Source organism: Clupea harengus, chromosome 1 (genome assembly GCF_900700415.2).
Source record: "Clupea harengus chromosome 1, Ch_v2.0.2, whole genome shotgun sequence".
NCBI classification, from domain to species: domain Eukaryota; kingdom Metazoa; phylum Chordata; class Actinopteri; order Clupeiformes; family Clupeidae; genus Clupea; species Clupea harengus.
Genome location: NC_045152.1, coordinates 9,122,945 through 9,141,376, shown reverse-complemented (window position 1 = coordinate 9,141,376; position 18,432 = coordinate 9,122,945). Strand labels below are relative to the sequence as shown.

The window sequence follows — 18,432 nt, the reverse complement described above, 5'->3', positions numbered from 1 at the left end:
ATGTTGAAAATGTTGAATATGTAGTAAAAAGATTGAACGGGCTGGTTTGAAGGGATCTTTTTTTCCATACCACACTGGTGGTCCTGGAAGATGTAGTTAATTATTTTTGTTTCAATGTTGCCATATCTATAATAATGACACATCTGAAGGTTAATATGTGACGTTTGTTCCTGTGCCTTCTGTACGCAGATACTCTGATAGGGGTGTTTTTTTTTATTGACATGTTAACAATTTCGAGGGCCTGGACCTGTTAACATAAAAGGGGCTGGAGCTGAGAAAAAGAGTGTTTAAAGTGCACCGCAGTATTGTTTATTTTAATATTGTTTAATATTGTTTATTCAACTAACATTTCTTCAACAACTAACGTTTACTGGCCATTCCGTTTGAGTGAAGGACAGAGACTACAATTCCCAGATATAAGAAGACAGTGCGCATGCGGCGTGACGTCCGCTACCGTGTGCAGACGTGAACATCGGAAAAGCATCAATAAACTTTATTGGTACCCAAAACAAGGAGGGGAAGTGCCCTGAGTGCAGGAGTGACGGCGCTGTTATGGCGGAGCCGGCATCTCAGGCCTCCATGCAACCCCGGCTACAGCCAGCCCAGTCTGTCGGGACATCTGGGTCGAATTCGACCACGGTGTCCGCGTCCGGGAACAGTGATCCAGCCAGGCCGGGTCTAAGTCAGCAACAGTGGGCAAGTCAAAAGAAAGCTCAAGTCCGGGCTTTTCCGAGAGCAAAAAAGCTTGAGAAACTGGGAGTTTTCTCAGCTTGCAAGGTACGGGAAACCGCTAAATGTTGTCTCGTATTCAATTTAGCTACTTTAGCTTGGATACGTTAATGTGCGTTTTTGGTATGTGCACCAAAAGATGTTGTTTAAAGATTATATGTATAACGTGCAGGATTCCCGATAGCAAGCTAGCTGCAATTCAGTCGTGCTAGCATTGATGGTTGTTGTGAATGAGTAAGCTATCTACATAGCTCACTAGCTATTTAGCTGTTGATTAGCTAGCTAATATTATTCACCCGACCACAACATTACTATGTCTAAAACAAATTTTTGTGTTACTAACCTGTGTGTGTACAATGAATGTGAAACCTGTGCACGTTACCCAGTGTACTGTCAAGGCAAGATGTAATGATAGCCAACGGTATATTGTCTCGCTTGTTCGCTAGCTTGCAGTCACTGCAAAACTAGACATATTTTATTGAAAGAAGTTAAGGAACCTGTCTGTTCGGTCACGAAAATATCTTTTGTATCTCAAAAGACTTTTTGACATAACAGTTACACATTGATTTTGGTTTAGCTGAGTGTACAGGAGGTGATGTTAAAGTGCATAGTTAACCGGATAAGATTACTCTTCGCACCTCGGCGAACGACCAGTTGGCTGTGTGTTTGCAAGGTACTTATGGATGTGATTGATTGGAACGTCAAAATCAGTTAATGCCAAATACTCTCCAAGTAGTAAGCCTTGCAGATCGCAGCTGTACTTAAGGTGGTCCGATAGCACAGAAGCTTTAGTCGTGACAAACTACTTTTCTGACAGGCAAACGATGCTTGCAAGTGCAATGGGTGGAAGAATCCTCATCCACCAACCGCATCTCGGATGGACCTTCAGCAGCAAGCGGCAAGCCTCACCGAGCCATGTCGCAGCTGCAGCCACGCCCTGGGTATTTCCTCACGTTTTCTGTTGACATTTACACACATACACCCCTTCATAATATAGTCTGTTTCTCAACAAGTCTGAAATGCTGAGTTTACAGCTGTGTGGAATAAAAGAGAGCAAGATCAAAATATTTTATTGCCATTTATACATTTACAGGACAGTACAGGCACACTGGGATTCTTGTGCGTGTCTCAGAGTCATCTTTAGTGAAAACAGGCAAAGAAAGGTGTAATAAATACACACATTATTTTCCCTATGAATTATTGCACACAAAAAAACAATGGAGTGCGGATACTCCTGGAGACCTGGACAGTGAGGTAGTTGACTACAGAAACCCAGTCTGGTAGGTGTGTGAGGTGTATGGTGGGAAGGAGGTGGTATTTCTTTCCTGCCTTAATGACCTTAGCAATCAGTCTGAAAGTGGCTGGAAAAAAAGCAGTTGTGAAAGCGTGCCTTGTGATTGTTCTCTGGCCTGTGGTGTCTCAGGATGTATCCTGAGTTCTTCTACCTGAACAGAGAGTGGGCTGGGTAGTGTCAATCACAGACTTGTGAAGGCCTGGAAACTTGTCAAGAAGCTGAAACTGTCAACCGGCTCCACCTTTCCCCTTGCTGGTGAGAGGCTGCAGAGGATGGGGTCTCCTCCAAAGTCCAGTTCTTTGGTTTTATCTGTGTTAAGAACAAGGTTGTCCTGTCCATAGACAATAATGTTATTTACCAGTTTCCTGTATGATGACCTGTCCCCATCCTTGATGTGGCCAAGGATTGTCATGTCATCTGCATATTTAATACTGATATACTAGTTGTCCTGGAGGAAGCATAGTTGTAAGTGTGCAGGGCTGAGGCCGCAACCCTGGGGAGTTCCTGTGCAGACTGTGAACTCCGCAGACTCCCCATTTCCCATCCTCATCACCACATCTGTCTGCAAGGAAATCCAAAATGACAGTTACAGATGGGGGTTGTACTCAAAGGTCTGCAAGCTTCACATTCAGCTTCACTGGCCGGATCGTGTTGAAAGCAGAGGTGTAATCCGAAAAGAGCACATGTATGTTTTGTTAGTGTTCCAGTGTAGAGTGAAGCGCCAGGTCCACCGCGTCGACCACTGATCTGTTTGGGTGGTAGGCTAACTGTAGGGGATCCGCCGTGTCTGGAACCACAGAGTTTATGGATTGGAGAAGTAGCTTTCCCAGACACTTCATGGTGAGCAGTGTGATTGCCACCGGGCTAAAGTCATTCATTGCAGATTTGTAGGGGCCGGTACTATAATAGAGGACTTGAAGGACCGTGGGACTGTTTTCCTGTGTGAGAGGACTTGAAAATGTCTGTACACCCTTACCAGCTATTCAGCACAGGCCTTTAGCACTCTCGGCTACACTCCCCCTGCTGCTTTGCGGAGATGTACCTGCTTCCAAACCCTGAGAACCTCTGTGTGTGTGTGTGTGTGTGTGTGTGTGTGTGTGTGTGTGTGTGTGTGTGTGTGTGTGTGTGTGTGTGTGTGTGTGTGTGTGTGTGTGTGTGTGTGTGTGTGTGTGTGTGTGTGTGTGACCTGGAGTGCAGTCTCCTTGGGATTACAGGGGGATTTTGAGGGGATATCCCTGTTCAGTCTGTTGAATCTGGCATAGAAACTGTTACTCGGCTTTTAAATGAATTCATATTCGTCTCATGAATTCATGTTTATCCCTGCTGAACATAGATAAGGACCACGTAATTGGCCTTCCCACGATGCGGAGGAAGCAAGAAGGACTTATAGATTTGTCTCTCTTGCGGGGGATTCTTGCATGAATTAACATGCTGCACACACACACACATATACATACACACACACACATATATATATATATATATATATATATATATATCTCCGTCCTGTTGAATTCTGTCAGGTTTAGTTTGGGTGGTTCAAAGTGCAGTCTAAAATGAGTTTTCTCCCACTGGGGATGCAGCGGACCATGTGTCTCACCTGGAGAACGTCTCTGAGGAGGAGATGAACCGCCTGCTGGGGATGGTCGTCGATGTGGAGAACCTCTTCATGTCTGTGCACAAGGAGGAGGACACAGACACCAAGCAGGTGTACTTTTACCTTTTCAAGGTAATCACACACACACACACACACACACACACACACACACACACACACACACACACCCTCACCCTCCAAACACTTGTCATGATTGTTTTTCCCAGTGTAAGCTGTCAACACATCTGTGTACATCTACAACAAGCACTCCTGGTAATGTTTGACTCAGCATTAACTCGTATTGCTGATTTTGTGCTGTACAGAGTAACAGTGTGTGTTTGGTTTTTCCCCAGTTATTGAGGAAGTGTATCCTTCAAATGGGGAAGCCCATCGTGGAAGGCTCACTGGGAAGCCCCCCTTTTGAGAAACCCAATATTGAGCAGGTTTGTATTCAGTAGCTCCTCTCTTAGGTTGCTCTCACAGTATACCTGACCTTGTATTTTTGTGTGCCGCATGGTGCTAATTACATATTTGCTACTCTGCTCGTATGCCTTTGCTTTAGGGAGTGCTGAACTTTGTGCAGTACAAGTTCAGCCACCTGCCCCCCAAGGAGCGCCAGACCATGTTTGAGCTGAGTAAGATGTTCTTGCTCTGCTTAAACTACTGGAAGTTGGAAACCCCATCGCAGTACCGGCAGCGAGCCCAGAAAGATGACGGCTCCACATATAAAGTGGACTACACCAGGTGCCCGTTTGTGTTCTGTCAGCTCGAGTCTGTCGGTGTTCAACCCTGACGTGTAAAATAGTCCAGTGGCAAAAACGTGGTCTGATTGCCAGCACTTACAGGCTGATGAGGGGCTTCTTTATTTTGTAGTGCTTTCTGCAAATAGTCATTGTCATAAATACTTCATCAGATATTCAATTCCAGTGAAGATTGATTTAAAATAAGTCGTTTTGTGTAGTCTGTTCATGCATAAATTGGCCCCTAGAAGTGTATGTTTTCTGATTGGTGGACTCCTGTATAGATTTCACATAGAAAGATAGTGTTTGATTGATAAATTAATGATATACTTAATGATCTATTAAGTAATGCAAGGTAGGCCAGATGCATGTTTAGATGGTTATGTCTTCACTCTGGGTTATCTTTGTGACTATGCCAGTGTCACTTTAACTGTGCATTTATGCCAGACTCTAGTAACTATACTAACTATGTTATTGCACTTGTCACAACTTGAGGACAATGCCCTTGACATAAATTAAACATCTTATTTTTCATACACATTGTCAGGTGGCTGTGTTACTGCCACGTCCCTCAGAGTAACGACAGCCTGCCGCGGTATGAGACAACTCAGGTGTTTGGCCGCAGTCTCCTCAAGTCCATCTTCACGGTCACCCGGCGGCAGCTGCTGGAGAAGTTCCGTATGGAGAAGGACAAGTTGCCCCCAGAGAAACGGACACTCATCCTCACCCACTTTCCTAAGTAAGACCTGCACACTTTCCAAAGTGAGCTGCAAGACCTGCACACTATTTCCCCATGTGTAGCCTCACCCTTTGAGGTCACCCTTACTTTGTGTTTGTAGTGGTTTCCTTTACAAGATGCCTCCTTTGATGTAGTTGTTGCACCCTTTAACTCGGTTTTTGTGTGTTCTTTTCGTGTTTTGTTTCTGAGACTTCCGTGTTCAGAAATGTTGGCATGTTCATAACTTGTTACTTGTTAAGTTTAATAAACTGGTGGTATCAGTTGGCATCTGTAATAATCTTGTGTGCTATCTAAACAGCTTAAAGAGAAGAGCTAAAGTGTGCTAATAGAATCTCTGTTTGCGTGATGTAGGTTCTTGTCCATGCTGGAGGAGGAGATCTACGGGGAGAACTCTCCTATCTGGGACGCTGACTTCACCATGCCCGCTGCAGAGGGGGCACAGCTGGGGCACCAGACAGGTGAGGCAGAGGACACGGGTCCATCCAGTGCTACCTTTCGGCCTCTTAAAATGGTGTCGTTAGCTTGGTTGCTCACTTGCTCTGTCTCTGTCCTCTTTCACTTTCTCGCCTTTTCCATGTATGTTTCACCATGTATGTGCCTGTGTCCCTTTTTAGTTTTGAGTCCTGGGGCTGTCTCTGGGTCTCCGTCATTCACCAAGAACGTGAGCAGTGGTGCCTCTTCTCTCGGGAGCATGGGGCTGGACGCTGCTGTATCTGAACCAATCACAGGTATGCGTTCCCACACCGGAGTTTAACTAACTGCTTACTTCCTACTTTAATTTCGGATGCCTCAACCATCGTCATGTATACAGTAGTCCCAGTACAGTTTCTTAGGTGTGTACATAGTATAGCAACACTGCATTACAGAGCCGACTGATGGTGGGCTTTTCCTGTATGCTAACCGCACTCTCTCACATACACGCCCACACTTTGTCTCTCTCTCTCTCTCTCTCTCTCTCTCTCTCTCTCTCTCTCTCTCTCTCTCTCTCTCTCTCTCTACACTGGTGATTCACGGTTCAGGAGAGAAGCGCAAGCTTCCCGAGGCGCTGACCCTTGAGGATGCCAAGCGTATCCGGGTCATGGGAGACATCCCCATGGAGCTAGTCAATGAGGTCATGATGACCATCACTGACCCTGCTGCTATGCTGGGGCCAGAGGTACTGAGACACACACACACACACACACACACACACACACACACACACACACATACATATTTATACATTCAGAATGTCTTCCTTGCACTCAGGCAAATATTTAGAGAACACACATAAACTTGTGCATCTGTTTGCATGCAAACATCAACATGGCACCAACACAGATCTTTTATAAATCCAATAGAGCTAACCGCTGAGAGCACAAGCTGGTGACGTTTTAAGAACGTGCTGCTTTATGTACATTTGTGTTTGTCCATCTCCAGACCAGCCTGCTGTCGGCCAACGCGGCGCGGGATGAGACGGCCCGTCTGGAAGAGCGCCGCGGCATCATCGAGTTCCACGTCATCGGCAACTCGCTCTCCCAGAAGTCCAGCAAGAAGATCCTCATGTGGCTGGTGGGCCTGCAGAATGTCTTCTCCCACCAGCTGCCCCGCATGCCCAAAGAGTACATCACACGGCTCGTCTTCGACCCGTAAGCGCACCTTGACCCCCGACCTTTCACCCTGAACCATTGAAGCCTATCATAGCCATAGTGCACAGACTGTAGCACATTAATTACCCACATAGTCTTCGACCCGTAAGCGCCCTGTGCTTAAACCTTGACCCCCGACCTTTCCCCCTGAACCATTGAAGCCCATCATAGCCATAGTGCATCGATTGCAGGACTGCTATCTGCACTCTTGAGTCTTACTGTAGCATCTCAATGACCCACATAGTCAGGCACACACACTAGGTTGCCTTAATTGATTCAGTGTTACACTCCTAAACTCTGCAAGTCCGTATGTAAACATTCTCTCTCTTTTCATCTTGGAGTGGAAAAGTTGCTATAGCAACCGTTTCCAGCACTCACAACTGTGAATGCATGACCTGCCTTGAGTTTTTTTGTGGTGCTCTGATAATGGCAACTGGCTGAAAACCCGGCAGTTCAACATTGAGGGCCACTGGCGCACGGGGGCTTTTTGTTTGCTGCCACAGTAGCAGTCCTATCACTAGAGCAGCTCACTGCTTGGCTGCATTTGAGTTCTCACTTGTGGTAATATGGTGATCCGTCACACTTCCTGTAGGACCTTCATGAGCTAAAGCACAGCGGAGGATCGTGGCATTATTCTAAATGCACACACATGAATGTATGTTGTTTACTCTTCCGCTGCATTTAGGAAGCACAAGACACTGGCCCTGATCAAAGATGGCCGTGTGATTGGAGGGATCTGTTTCCGAATGTTCCCCACTCAGGGATTCACGGAGATTGTCTTTTGTGCGGTCACCTCAAACGAGCAGGTCAAGGTGAGGTGTTCACATGCATACACACACACATACACACACACACACACACACACACACACACACACACACACACGTACGTGACCAGAACATAGGGCTAGAAGCCTTGCCTTTCAGTCTGTAATGGAAAATATTGATTTTTGCTGATGCTGTTGAAGCCATTGCACTCTTTAATTTAATAATAAGCCATATCAGATTGACTGGACATAAATTCCATGTTTGTGAATATCAAGACACAAGGTGGCTGTGAGAAGGTGGATAATAATTCAGATACCATAGCTATTCTTCCTCTCTAATCTGCACATATGATGAATGCAAGTTGAATTATGCAGTCAGGAGCAACCATATTTACATTGTGTATGTCCCCTCAACCATAGGGATATGGCACTCATCTGATGAACCATCTGAAGGAGTACCATATCAAACACGGCATCTTGTACTTCCTCACATATGCGGATGAGTACGCGATCGGCTACTTCAAGAAACAGGTCAGTCAGACCCCTCTCAGGACTACATCAGATCAGAGTAGTAAAGGACATCACTATTCTACTTCCTCGTTCTTCTTATTCCCTCTCATGATTACTACTAAGTGTGTCCCAAGTGCTGAGGCTTTTGTGAGCTGAAGTGGAGTCATTGCAATAATTATTCTACTTCCTTGTTCTCCTTATTCCCTCTCATGATTACTACTACTTTTTTGCAGTCACAGACTCACAGTTTTTGTTAAAGGTAGGGTAGGCATAAAAAATATGATTGTTGTTGTTATTTATTATTATAATTGTCATAGCCTTTTCTATTTCCGTCTTTCTTTTCTTGCTTTGTTTAGCAGTGCGAGCTGTTGTAGGTATAGGTGGAACTGGAAATGTTGGCTGCACTTTCTCTGCCATTCTTGTGTGACTAGCTCGCTAGCTTTAGCAAAATGTCTGCCTAGCCTTGTGGAAGACTCTGGTTACGCACCATGAGTGCACCGGCAGAGTGCGCACGGGTAGGTAGGTAGACAGGCAGGTAGGCCATCCAATCATTTCATTCGGTCTGAATGAAATGATTGGACGGACTTTTTACAGCCATGTGACTGCAGGTTTTCTTGGTGTTTTTTTTTTTTTTTCTTGTCTTTTTTTTGTGATGGCATTTCATTTATTCATTGCTGCCAGAAGAAATACAACCTAGAAATGCCTCTAAAATATATCGGCTATTCTTGCTTTAATGGTTGATAACAGGCTGTGTGTCTCCCTTCGCTTTGCGCTCACAGGGTTTTTCCAAAGACATCAAAGTGCCCAAGAGCCGTTACCTTGGTTACATCAAGGACTACGAGGGCGCCACCCTGATGGAGTGCGAGCTCAATCCCAGAATCCCCTACACCGAGCTGTCGCACATCATCAAAAGGCAAAAAGAGGTAATGCCCTACCTGAGGCTGCCCCACTAAACCGCCCAGAGTGTGTCATCAATGATCTGGACAAATACACACACACACACACACACACACACACACACACAGACTTTTAATTTGGCAACAACAAAGCACATGTCCTGCTGATATGAAACCGTATACAGAGCCTGTAAGTAAGGCATCTATGAAAAACAGTGTCTGTCTACACTGACTCAAGCTCAAGTTTCTTCAGATGCAGTAACTCAGAAAATCTATTGGTCCTTTCATTACTGAGTGTGTAGGAAGTTGACGTAATGCTGTTATGTGCTCCAGCAGGTGAACCGCATCAGTACGAAGAGCCTGTTAAATAGTGTTGGTTTATAGTGAATCTCTGTTCTCTGTGCCTCCTGCAGATCATTAAGAAGCTGATCGAGAGGAAGCAGAGCCAGATCAGAAAGGTGTATCCAGGCCTGACCTGCTTCAAGGAGGGGGTGCGGCAGATTCCTGTGGAGAGCATCCCTGGCATTAGTATGTGTGTGTGTGTGTGTTTGTGTGTGTGTGTGCATATGTGTGGATGTGTGTTTGTTTGTTTGTTGTTGTTTGTGTGTTTGGCAAGTGTGGTGATTCTTGCCTATGATAACTGAGCGTAACTTGGAATGCACCAAGGGGAAGAATTTAGCAAAAGCCATTCACATGTAAATTCACATTGTAAGTGTTCTTCCCCACTTCCCCTTTCATCTCTTCCCCAGGAGAGACTGGATGGAAGCCTGCAAAAGAAAAAGGGTGAGAATCATTTAGTGAGAACCTATGTGACTTAAACTTAGATGTGATGTAGGTCTGAATGTCCTCGGTTTTCAATTGACCAGTAGCAAAATAACCTTCCCATTCACTTCCATTCATTTGCGGGTTAATTGAAAATCGTGTAGACTTAAGGAATGTTTGGACACACATCAACAGCACATTATTCCGGTGTGTGTTCATTGAGAAGTGATTTTACTGCTCTTACATGAGTTCTCCTTGACCCTGCAGAAAGGAGCTGAAAGACCCAGACCTGCTTTACAACATGCTGAAGAACCTCCTGGCTCAGGTGAAGGTAAGAAATACCCTCACGTGTGTAGGGCTCTAAGTTGTGTTTCTGGACTAATTCTGCTGTCAGTTTCTACAGAAATGGAAACTGAAACTTAAACTTCAGAAACTGTAGAGTCATGTTTTAGTTTCAGTTACTGAAGTAAGCAGACACAGGTCTAATCTCTGGAGGGATCCTTTCCATGTTATCAGACACTTATATTATCATGAGCCTGCCAGTGGGGAAAACAAGCTTCTTTTTTTTTTTTTTACGCAGATACCTGTCCTGTGGATTGTATAGACTTTTAGAGGTTGGCTTGGCAGTTATAACTTTCTAACATTATTCTGGACCGATGTCGATAGTTAATTGTCCTTAACTAGAAAAAGTCCTCACTTTAATTTGCTTTATTGATCTGTGTGGCTTAGTGTCCTAGTCGTAGGTCATATGGATCCATAATAATGATTGACACAGTGTGTATATATGAACACCTGCAACATGCCTACCGCTCTATCTCTTACTGTGCACTTTCTTTACTTGCTCTCTGTGCACTTTGTCAGATTGACTAGAATTAGTACTTGGTGCTTATTGTGCTCCAAGGTTTCCCAACTTGCTGAAGCTTGATTGTTATTCTTCAATTGTAAGTCGCGCTAGATAGAAGCATCTGCCAAATGAATACATCTGTGTGTGTCTGTTTGTGTGTATGTCAGACACATCCTGATGCTTGGCCCTTCATGGAACCAGTAAAGAAGTCCGAGGCCCCTGATTATTATGAGATCATCCGGTTTCCCATTGGTGAGTATGCGTCAGCTCTTCAAGTCTCATGGAAGAGTGCACTGCATGTTTATATCCTTCCTCTCTCTTCCAGTTCCTTGCTCAGAATAACTGCTGTAGTGTCTAGTTCGATAAAACGAAATCATGTGGATTTGGAACGCTGATTCGGTTGAAATATGCATGAGCCAAACCCTTCTGAACGCCTAACCAGGAAGGACACGGAGCACTTGATCCCTGACCAAATGTAGTAACCATAGAACGTACCTTGGCTACCAGTTTTGTGATGTTGGTCGTCTGATGGATAACCATGTGGACTTTGGACCCAGTCTAGTGGCCTGAAGCCTAGAATGTGTGTGGCTTTTTAAAAAATGTATTGGCCCCCCCCACTCCCCCTCACTCTTTTGTCTCCTGCCCCTGCCTCCACCCACACAGACCTGAAGACGATGACGGAGCGACTGAAGAACCGCTACTACGTGACCAAGAAGCTCTTCATCGCCGACCTGCAGCGCGTCATCACCAACTGCCGCGAGTACAACCCTCCCGACAGCGAGTACTGCAAGTGTGCCAACACCCTGGAGAAGTTCTTCTACTTCAAGCTCAAGGAGGGTGGGCTCATCGAGAAATGAGGAGGAGTCCCCAGAGGCTGACCTGGGGTCAGGTGGGAACAGTCATCAGTCACTGAAGAGGGACCAGTGAGCTGCAGCACAGGAGCACTGTGCATGACCATGACACCACTTCAGCCACATGTTGGCAAACACATCAGTGTTATTGCTCAACTCGGTCACATACACATGTAGATCACCCAGTGGATGGAGAACACACACACGCGCGCACACACAGACTGAGGCCTAAACACACACACACACTGAGGCAAAAACAAACACACACACACACACACACACACACACACACACACACACACACACAGATGCACACAGGCTCTAGGAAGTTAATATAAATGTGTTTACATTTGCCTATTTAAACAAGTGTATCTTTGGGCATATATGTGTATGTGTGCATACATGCTAACATGTATGCTGTCAGACACAAGTGTAGAAAATGTGTTAGTGGAAAGGCAGTGAATCCAGTACTACTGTCAAAATGGACAGGATAGTGTGTGTGTGTGTGTGTGTGTGTGTGTGTGTGTGTGTACGTGTACGTGTACGTACATGTGCCGGTTTCCTCCTATACCACTCGGTATTGTGAAATTCTTTTTTGGTTCCGTTCTGGACTCCTGATGCCAGGCTACTAGTGCTTCACTTCAGGGAAAGCACTGTCACCATCTCCCTGTACTTTCACTTTCTTACTATCTTTAGCATTCTTGTCTTTCTGACACATATACACACACACAAACAAACATGCTTACTGTATTTTACTCAGTGGTCTTTCACACAACAACAGAAGCATCAACAATACACACACTGGTTGTTAGATTATCAGGTCATCCTTTGCGTTTTTATGAATCTTTCATTGTCAGAAGCATGGTCTGTGTCATACGCAAGCCGAAAGGGTTTTTCTGAGGAGGTTAACCTCTGTTGTCTTTGGAGTTTTTGGAGGTTGTCACTTGAGCACTGGACTTTTGGAGAGGGGTGTCACTTTAATAAGAAAGGAAAAAAATAAAACATTCTGTAAATGTTCTGTTTGTTACCCACAACGTTTTTTTCCTGTATGAGGAATTTCAGTCGGTCGAGATGGTAGAGCTGTAATGACATTTCATCCAATGAGTGATGTTTGTCCAAGATGAAGACACAGGAGTTCCTGTGCTGGCTCATGTCCAGTATTGTTACACAAAAATAAAGACCAAGAGTGCTTAGATTTATTTCTTACATTTTTTTTTTTTTTTTTTTTTCACATGTAGCTCCCAAGAAATATCCTCATCTGTGTTGCGTGTATTCTATTAAAAACATTTGTTCACCTCCCCTTTGAATCGCATTGGAGACATAGCTGTTGTAACCATTTGAATAGGTTGTCATGGAAATGACAGGACGTTTTGTTCTAGTCTTGTGTTCCCTGTGGCACTTATGATTTCATTTCCAGTGTCTGTGCATTCACCTTGCTCAGTGAAAGGCCGGTTGTGTTCTAACCAGCAGATTTTCAGTCAAGATGCTGACACATTTGCCGTCAGGTGGCACTGGAGTGCTGGTAGATAAAGTAAAATGGAACCTATTGTTTTTGAGTAGTCTCACCATGCCTCATTGTTGTTAACTTCTGTACTGCAGATGGACCATTTTATGATTACAAGTCGAGCACTGATCCTCGAAGGCCCAACATAGTTCATTCCATTTCATTATTGGTGTTGGTCTGTTCTAGTTATCGGTCACAATCATATACTGTAGTGAGGAGAGCACAGACAGACGGACGGTAAAACCAAAAGCATGATTCTGAAAATGCCTACAGCCTCCCAAAGCAAGGCGTTTCACTCACTCTTCAGTCTGTGCCTTGTTTGAAGCCTTCTTCCCACTGCTATTTTATAGTCAATAATTACTTGTCAAGTTGGGACAATATTAAGATTGGGTATTCTGCCAAAATATAATTATATTGGTTTTGGTTTTCCTTTTGGTTTCATTTCTGAACATGTACTTGAATCATGGCTAGCTTTCAGGAAGGGTTGTGGTGGAGTTATCAGAGTTGTTCATTATTTTGTCAGTTCTTCTCATGGTCTCCTTAAAGTATGCTGCATTTTTACTCTGAGAACATGGATTAACCCTCTCGTAAATAAAAAAAACATTAAAAAGAATTAGCAAATTGGGAAAAGAAAAATTCCTTTTTCTCAGTTACATTTGAAAGATGTCTGTGAATTGCTACAGCTCGATATACTGTACATCTGTTCATTCAAATAAAATGTTTTTTTTTTTATATGATGTGTGAGTTGCCTTTTGTTATTACTCAAAATGATCAGTCCTTTCCTAGGTGTAGACATGAGTGCTTTTGTGATTCTGTGTATTATAGGACTTAAACACATGCATTTAGAAGTGAAGTGCAGCAAGGTTGGGCTGCCAGTTAGCTTATCCATTAGTATGAATCTAATGTATGTATGTATATTTTCACCTGTGTTGTGGGATGCTTATGGAACAGGCCGTACTTCAATAAGGGGATTTCTTCTTTGTTTCCTTTTCCTAATACAACGCTTAGCAAGAATGGGGCCCTGTTAGGGTTTCCTCTGTCCCTCAACAGCAGGCTTCATTTCATTAACCCCCCTCTCTTTCTCTCTTTCTTTCTCTCTTTTTCTCTCTCTGTCTCTCAAATGGCAGGTCAAATATTACAGCCTTATACAGCATGTGTGCATCATTCTCTGTAGTAGCTCTATATTTGCACGGTACAGTAAGACTTAAAGGACAGTGGAAACAAAGTGGTACAGCGATAGGCTTTTTTTTTTTAATGCCAGAACCTGGCATTTTGATGTTCTCATTGTACATCAAACTATCCATAGACCACATTTAGTAGACAAACCACATGTAGACATTGATGGATGTTTAGCCATCTGGTTGGCTCATGAGCGGATAACATCTGATCCCATCTCTGCACCTCTGCTCTGTCATTTCTTGGAGTGACTCAACTCACTGCCCCTCACTCTCTCCCCTGCAGAGGCCCCCCTGCATTTCAGTATCGGTTTCGGTTTTCCTGTAAGCAGACAGGGCCCTTTAAAACGCGAGAGAACCGACTCGGTCTTCAGAAACTGGTCAGCCAAACTGGAGATCAGCACAGATTCCTTGTGACCACTATTTCATCTTTGAATCTGAAGAGGTAAGTGTATTATGATGTGTTGTTTCAATGTGTGACTCTGACTGTGAACTTTGAGCTTGGTGCATTTGACAGATTATGGAAGCAGTCTTCTGTTTACTAGTTTGACAATCAAGCAGGTAACTGCTATGGGTCTTTCAGTATGACGGACAGAGGTGATTGATATAAGCTGGTCAGTTAGTATGGGTAAGTCCTGTGACCCCTGCTGCAATTAGTGTAAGCATACAGGTTTTGAAATGGCCCAGGGGTATTGCCAAGTATAGACCAGACTTTCACAGCAGCTTGACAACAATTGATAATATAGTATGTGGAAATACAGAATTATACAGTAAACTATGTTATTCACAGCATGACATTAAAACGGTACGTGTCCTGTCATTCATGTGCTTTATCTAAAATGACTTCGGTATGAAATGCAGAGGTCCTTTTTTTTTAGTGGCACACAATTATTTCCTTTGCATGGAAGATGGGCATCATGGCAGAAGAATGCCTGTCTGAAACAGGTCACTGAAACAATGCGGTGGATCATCAATAGAAAGCTGACCTGTATTTTGAGCTTTATCCTCTAGTTAACCAGAGCTAGTTAATTAGTGATTGTCATGTCTTGCTTATCCTGTTAAATGGCTCGGCTGCTTCCATTAAACTACCACCGTTTGTGGTTGCCAACAACCTGTTAGATGCCTTTATACATCACTCCCACCACTTGACTGGCACTGAGTGGAGGCTCCCCCTGCCCTAATCTTTGATGTTATTGTGGGAAAATCTTAGTTTAATACTTAGTTAAAACTGTGAATACGTTATGTGATAAACTGTAACTTGCAGAGGCCTTAAGATATGAAATTGCTTCCAATATGTAAGGGTGTTCTCTGTGGTCCATGGTAGATGGCGGATTTAGGGCTTCGAGAGTACCAGCTTGAAGTGGTTCAGCGGGCCGCGCGGCGAGAGAATATCATCATCTGGTTGCCAACAGGGGGTGGGAAAACTCGTGCTGCTGTTTTCGTTGCAAAAAGACACCTGGATACCACACCCAATGCCAAGGTGGCTGTCCTGGTTAATAAGGTATGAACTTCAGACTGAGGGTCTGTCCTCTTCTCTGTCCTCATGTGTGCATCCACTCAGCCATCCAGCACATCTGTTCAGTCTTGTGTTGCGCATCACCAGTTAGTTTGGGCTTAGCCCTTCAAATGTCTAAGATATTGTCAAGGTTAATACTCACTGGAAGCAAGTGTAATTTAACATTCTGGAATTCCTTGCAAAACACATTTTTGGATTAAAGTGCCTTTATAGAAGCAAAGAGAAATGGAGAGGCCAACGAATGTGTTCCCGTTCCCATACAGGTGCACCTAGTTGTCCAGCACTATGAAAATGAGTTCCGTGATCCCCTGAGGGCCTACTCCGTTGTTCCCATCAGTGGCGATTCAGACGAGAAGAACTTTTTTGGGAGCATGGTACGGGACTCGGACGTGGTCATCTGCACTGCGCAAATACTCCAGAACGCTCTCACCAACACTGAGGAGGACAAGCATGTGGAGCTCACAGGTTAGCGTGAGAGGAACCTCACCCATATGCTGTATATATTGTGAATCTCAGAATCAGAATCAGAATTGTTTTTATTGCCAAGTAAGTTTAAGCCTACCAGGAATTTGCTTTTGCATATTAGTGTAGACAATAAACATAAAACATAATAAGTACTACCGAAAATAAGAAAAACAATATATAAAATATATAAAAAATATAAAAAGTAAAAAAATAAGTAAACCCACAGGTTGCATGTATGATGAATCTCACCCATTTGGTGTTAGGAAGTAAACATTACATTACTCAGCAGTTCATGTCAGATAAACCTGTGACACATTCTGGTCTTACTTTTCGGTGCTCAGCCTTCACGCTGCTCATCATCGACGAATGCCACCACACACACAAGGATGGTGTGTATAATAAGATAATGGAGCACTACATTAAGCGGAAGATTGAGGGCGAAACACGACTACCGCAGGTCCTGGGCCTTACAGCATCACCAGGGACAGGTGGTGGAAAGACTCTCGAAAGTGCTATGAATCATGTGCTGCAGGTGTGTGTGTGTGTGTGTGTGTTATCCACTCAAAACTAAAGCTACTGGCCTCTCTTTGAGCCATTTCTTTTCCAGTTGACCAGATATAACTTTGTCTTCCCTTTTCTCTCTCTCTCTCTCTGTCTCTGTCTCTCTTTCTGTCTCAGATATGTGCCAATCTGGATTCAGTGATCGTCTCAACAGAAAACTACAAGCCTGAGCTGACGCAGGTTGTCCCCAGGCCAAGGAAGGAATACGACATTGTGGAGAAAAGGCCTCTGGTGTGTGTGTCCACCCGTCTTCTCTCTCTAACTTCCACCACCCTGTATCATTCCTTCTCCGTGGCTCCTGACACAGCATGTCTGTCCGTCTGTCTCCTGCCCTAGGACCCATTTGAGGACCATCTGAAGAGCATGATGAAAATGATCCATGGCTACATGGCCGCAGAGGAGCTTATCCCATTCCATGAGTTTGGAACACAGGAGTACGAGGCTGATGTGGTGCAGCTGGAGAAGATTGGTGAGAGGCACATCTCGATGGCTATAGTCTAATTGGGTGACGTGTGTCATAGAGATTTTTTGGCAAACAATGCAAAGTGACTAAACGTGTGTGTGTGTGTGTCTATATTTGCTGTCAGCTGTGGTGAAAGAGAACCGACTGTTGTCTCAGTGTGCAATCCACCTGCGAAAGTACAACGACGCTCTTCTCATCAACGACACTGTTCGCATGGTGGATGCACTGCAGGTTCTCAATGAGTTCTACAGATCCAAAGAAGGTTTTGCCCTGGACGGAACCGATTTTTTCCTGTCTGGATTATTTGAAGGTCAGGGCACTAACTTGGTCTTGACCTAAAAAATAATACAGAAAATGATTTGCTCATATAATGTAAAGCTGATATTGATGATGTCCATGATGTTCTTCAGAAAATTATATGGAGTTGAAGTTGCTGGCGCAAGACATGGATTTTGAGAACCCCAAGTTGATACGCCTGGAGCAGACCCTTCTGGAGCAGTTTAAAAAGCCCTCAAAGTGCATCATCTTCTCAAAGACACGTCAGGCCACCCGCTGTCTCTTAGAGTGGGTGCTTGAAAACACCAAGCTGATGAATGCCGGCATCAAAGCTGCCATCCTCGTCGGCGCGGGCCCTGGCGATACTCACATGACCCAGGTGCTTTATCACATGGAAATTGTAGCTGTAATATTAGTCATTTACACATTGGATTCAATTACCTTGCCAAGGAAATAGTCACCTTACCCTACTGACGAGTACTCCCACCCAACATCCCTTACCCTAGGTAGCCTGTGGCATGCCACCGTAATGTTTGATCGCTGTTTAGGTGGAGATCAGCAGGCTGTTTAGGTAGAGATCAGCAGGCTGTTTAGGTAGAGATCAGCAGGCTGTTTAGGTAGATATAGGCAGGGTGTTTAGGTAGAGATCAGCAGGCTGTTTAGGTAGAGATCAGCAGGCTGTTTAGGTAGAGATCAGCAGGCTGTTTAGGTAGAGATCAGCAGGCTGTTTAGGTAGATATAGGCAGGGTGTTTAGGTAGAGATCAGCAGGTTGTTTAGGTAGAGATCAGCAGGCTGTTTAGGTAGAGATCAGCAGGCTGTTTAGGTAGAGATCAGCAGGCTGTTTAGGTAGAGACATGCCTGTGCTGTTGAGAGATGTGACTATTGTGAGGCCCCCTAACCATAAGCACTAGCAGAACTTAACATATTGTACTGTGAATGACACCAATTTGATAACATGACTTTGGTATCAGTCGATGTACATGTATATTTATTATATTTGTTGTATTGTATATTGTATCCCAGATGTAGATGGTGGACATGGGTTCACTATTTATTGTTTGATTTTGTTTTCTGTATATAGGTATGTGTATGTGTTAACTTATAACATAAGTGCT

The 18,432-nt window shown here is 44.2% G+C and overlaps 2 protein-coding genes across 2 annotated transcripts; both read left to right on the top strand.

The window, feature by feature from the left end:
- Nucleotides 1-427: 427 nt before the first annotated feature.
- kat2a (K(lysine) acetyltransferase 2A) lies at nt 428-13,591 on the top strand. The gene is made up of 18 exons (XM_012816888.3): nt 428-777; nt 1,547-1,670; nt 3,607-3,752; nt 3,974-4,063; nt 4,183-4,364; nt 4,908-5,099; nt 5,451-5,557; nt 5,714-5,827; nt 6,119-6,255; nt 6,519-6,727; nt 7,413-7,539; nt 7,914-8,024; nt 8,783-8,926; nt 9,313-9,427; nt 9,649-9,682; nt 9,929-9,992; nt 10,673-10,757; nt 11,169-13,591. The coding sequence occupies exons 1-18, from the start codon at nt 553-555 to the stop codon at nt 11,360-11,362; spliced, it is 2,400 nt and encodes a 799-aa protein (XP_012672342.1). The 5' UTR covers nt 428-552; the 3' UTR covers nt 11,363-13,591.
- A 743-nt stretch (nt 13,592-14,334) lies between these two features.
- dhx58 (DEXH (Asp-Glu-X-His) box polypeptide 58) lies at nt 14,335-18,407 on the top strand. The gene is made up of 8 exons (XM_031576238.2): nt 14,335-14,480; nt 15,360-15,536; nt 15,815-16,016; nt 16,358-16,548; nt 16,695-16,808; nt 16,914-17,046; nt 17,165-17,350; nt 17,451-18,407. The coding sequence occupies exons 2-8, from the start codon at nt 15,360-15,362 to the stop codon at nt 17,771-17,773; spliced, it is 1,326 nt and encodes a 441-aa protein (XP_031432098.1). The 5' UTR covers nt 14,335-14,480; the 3' UTR covers nt 17,774-18,407.
- Nucleotides 18,408-18,432: the final 25 nt, after the last annotated feature.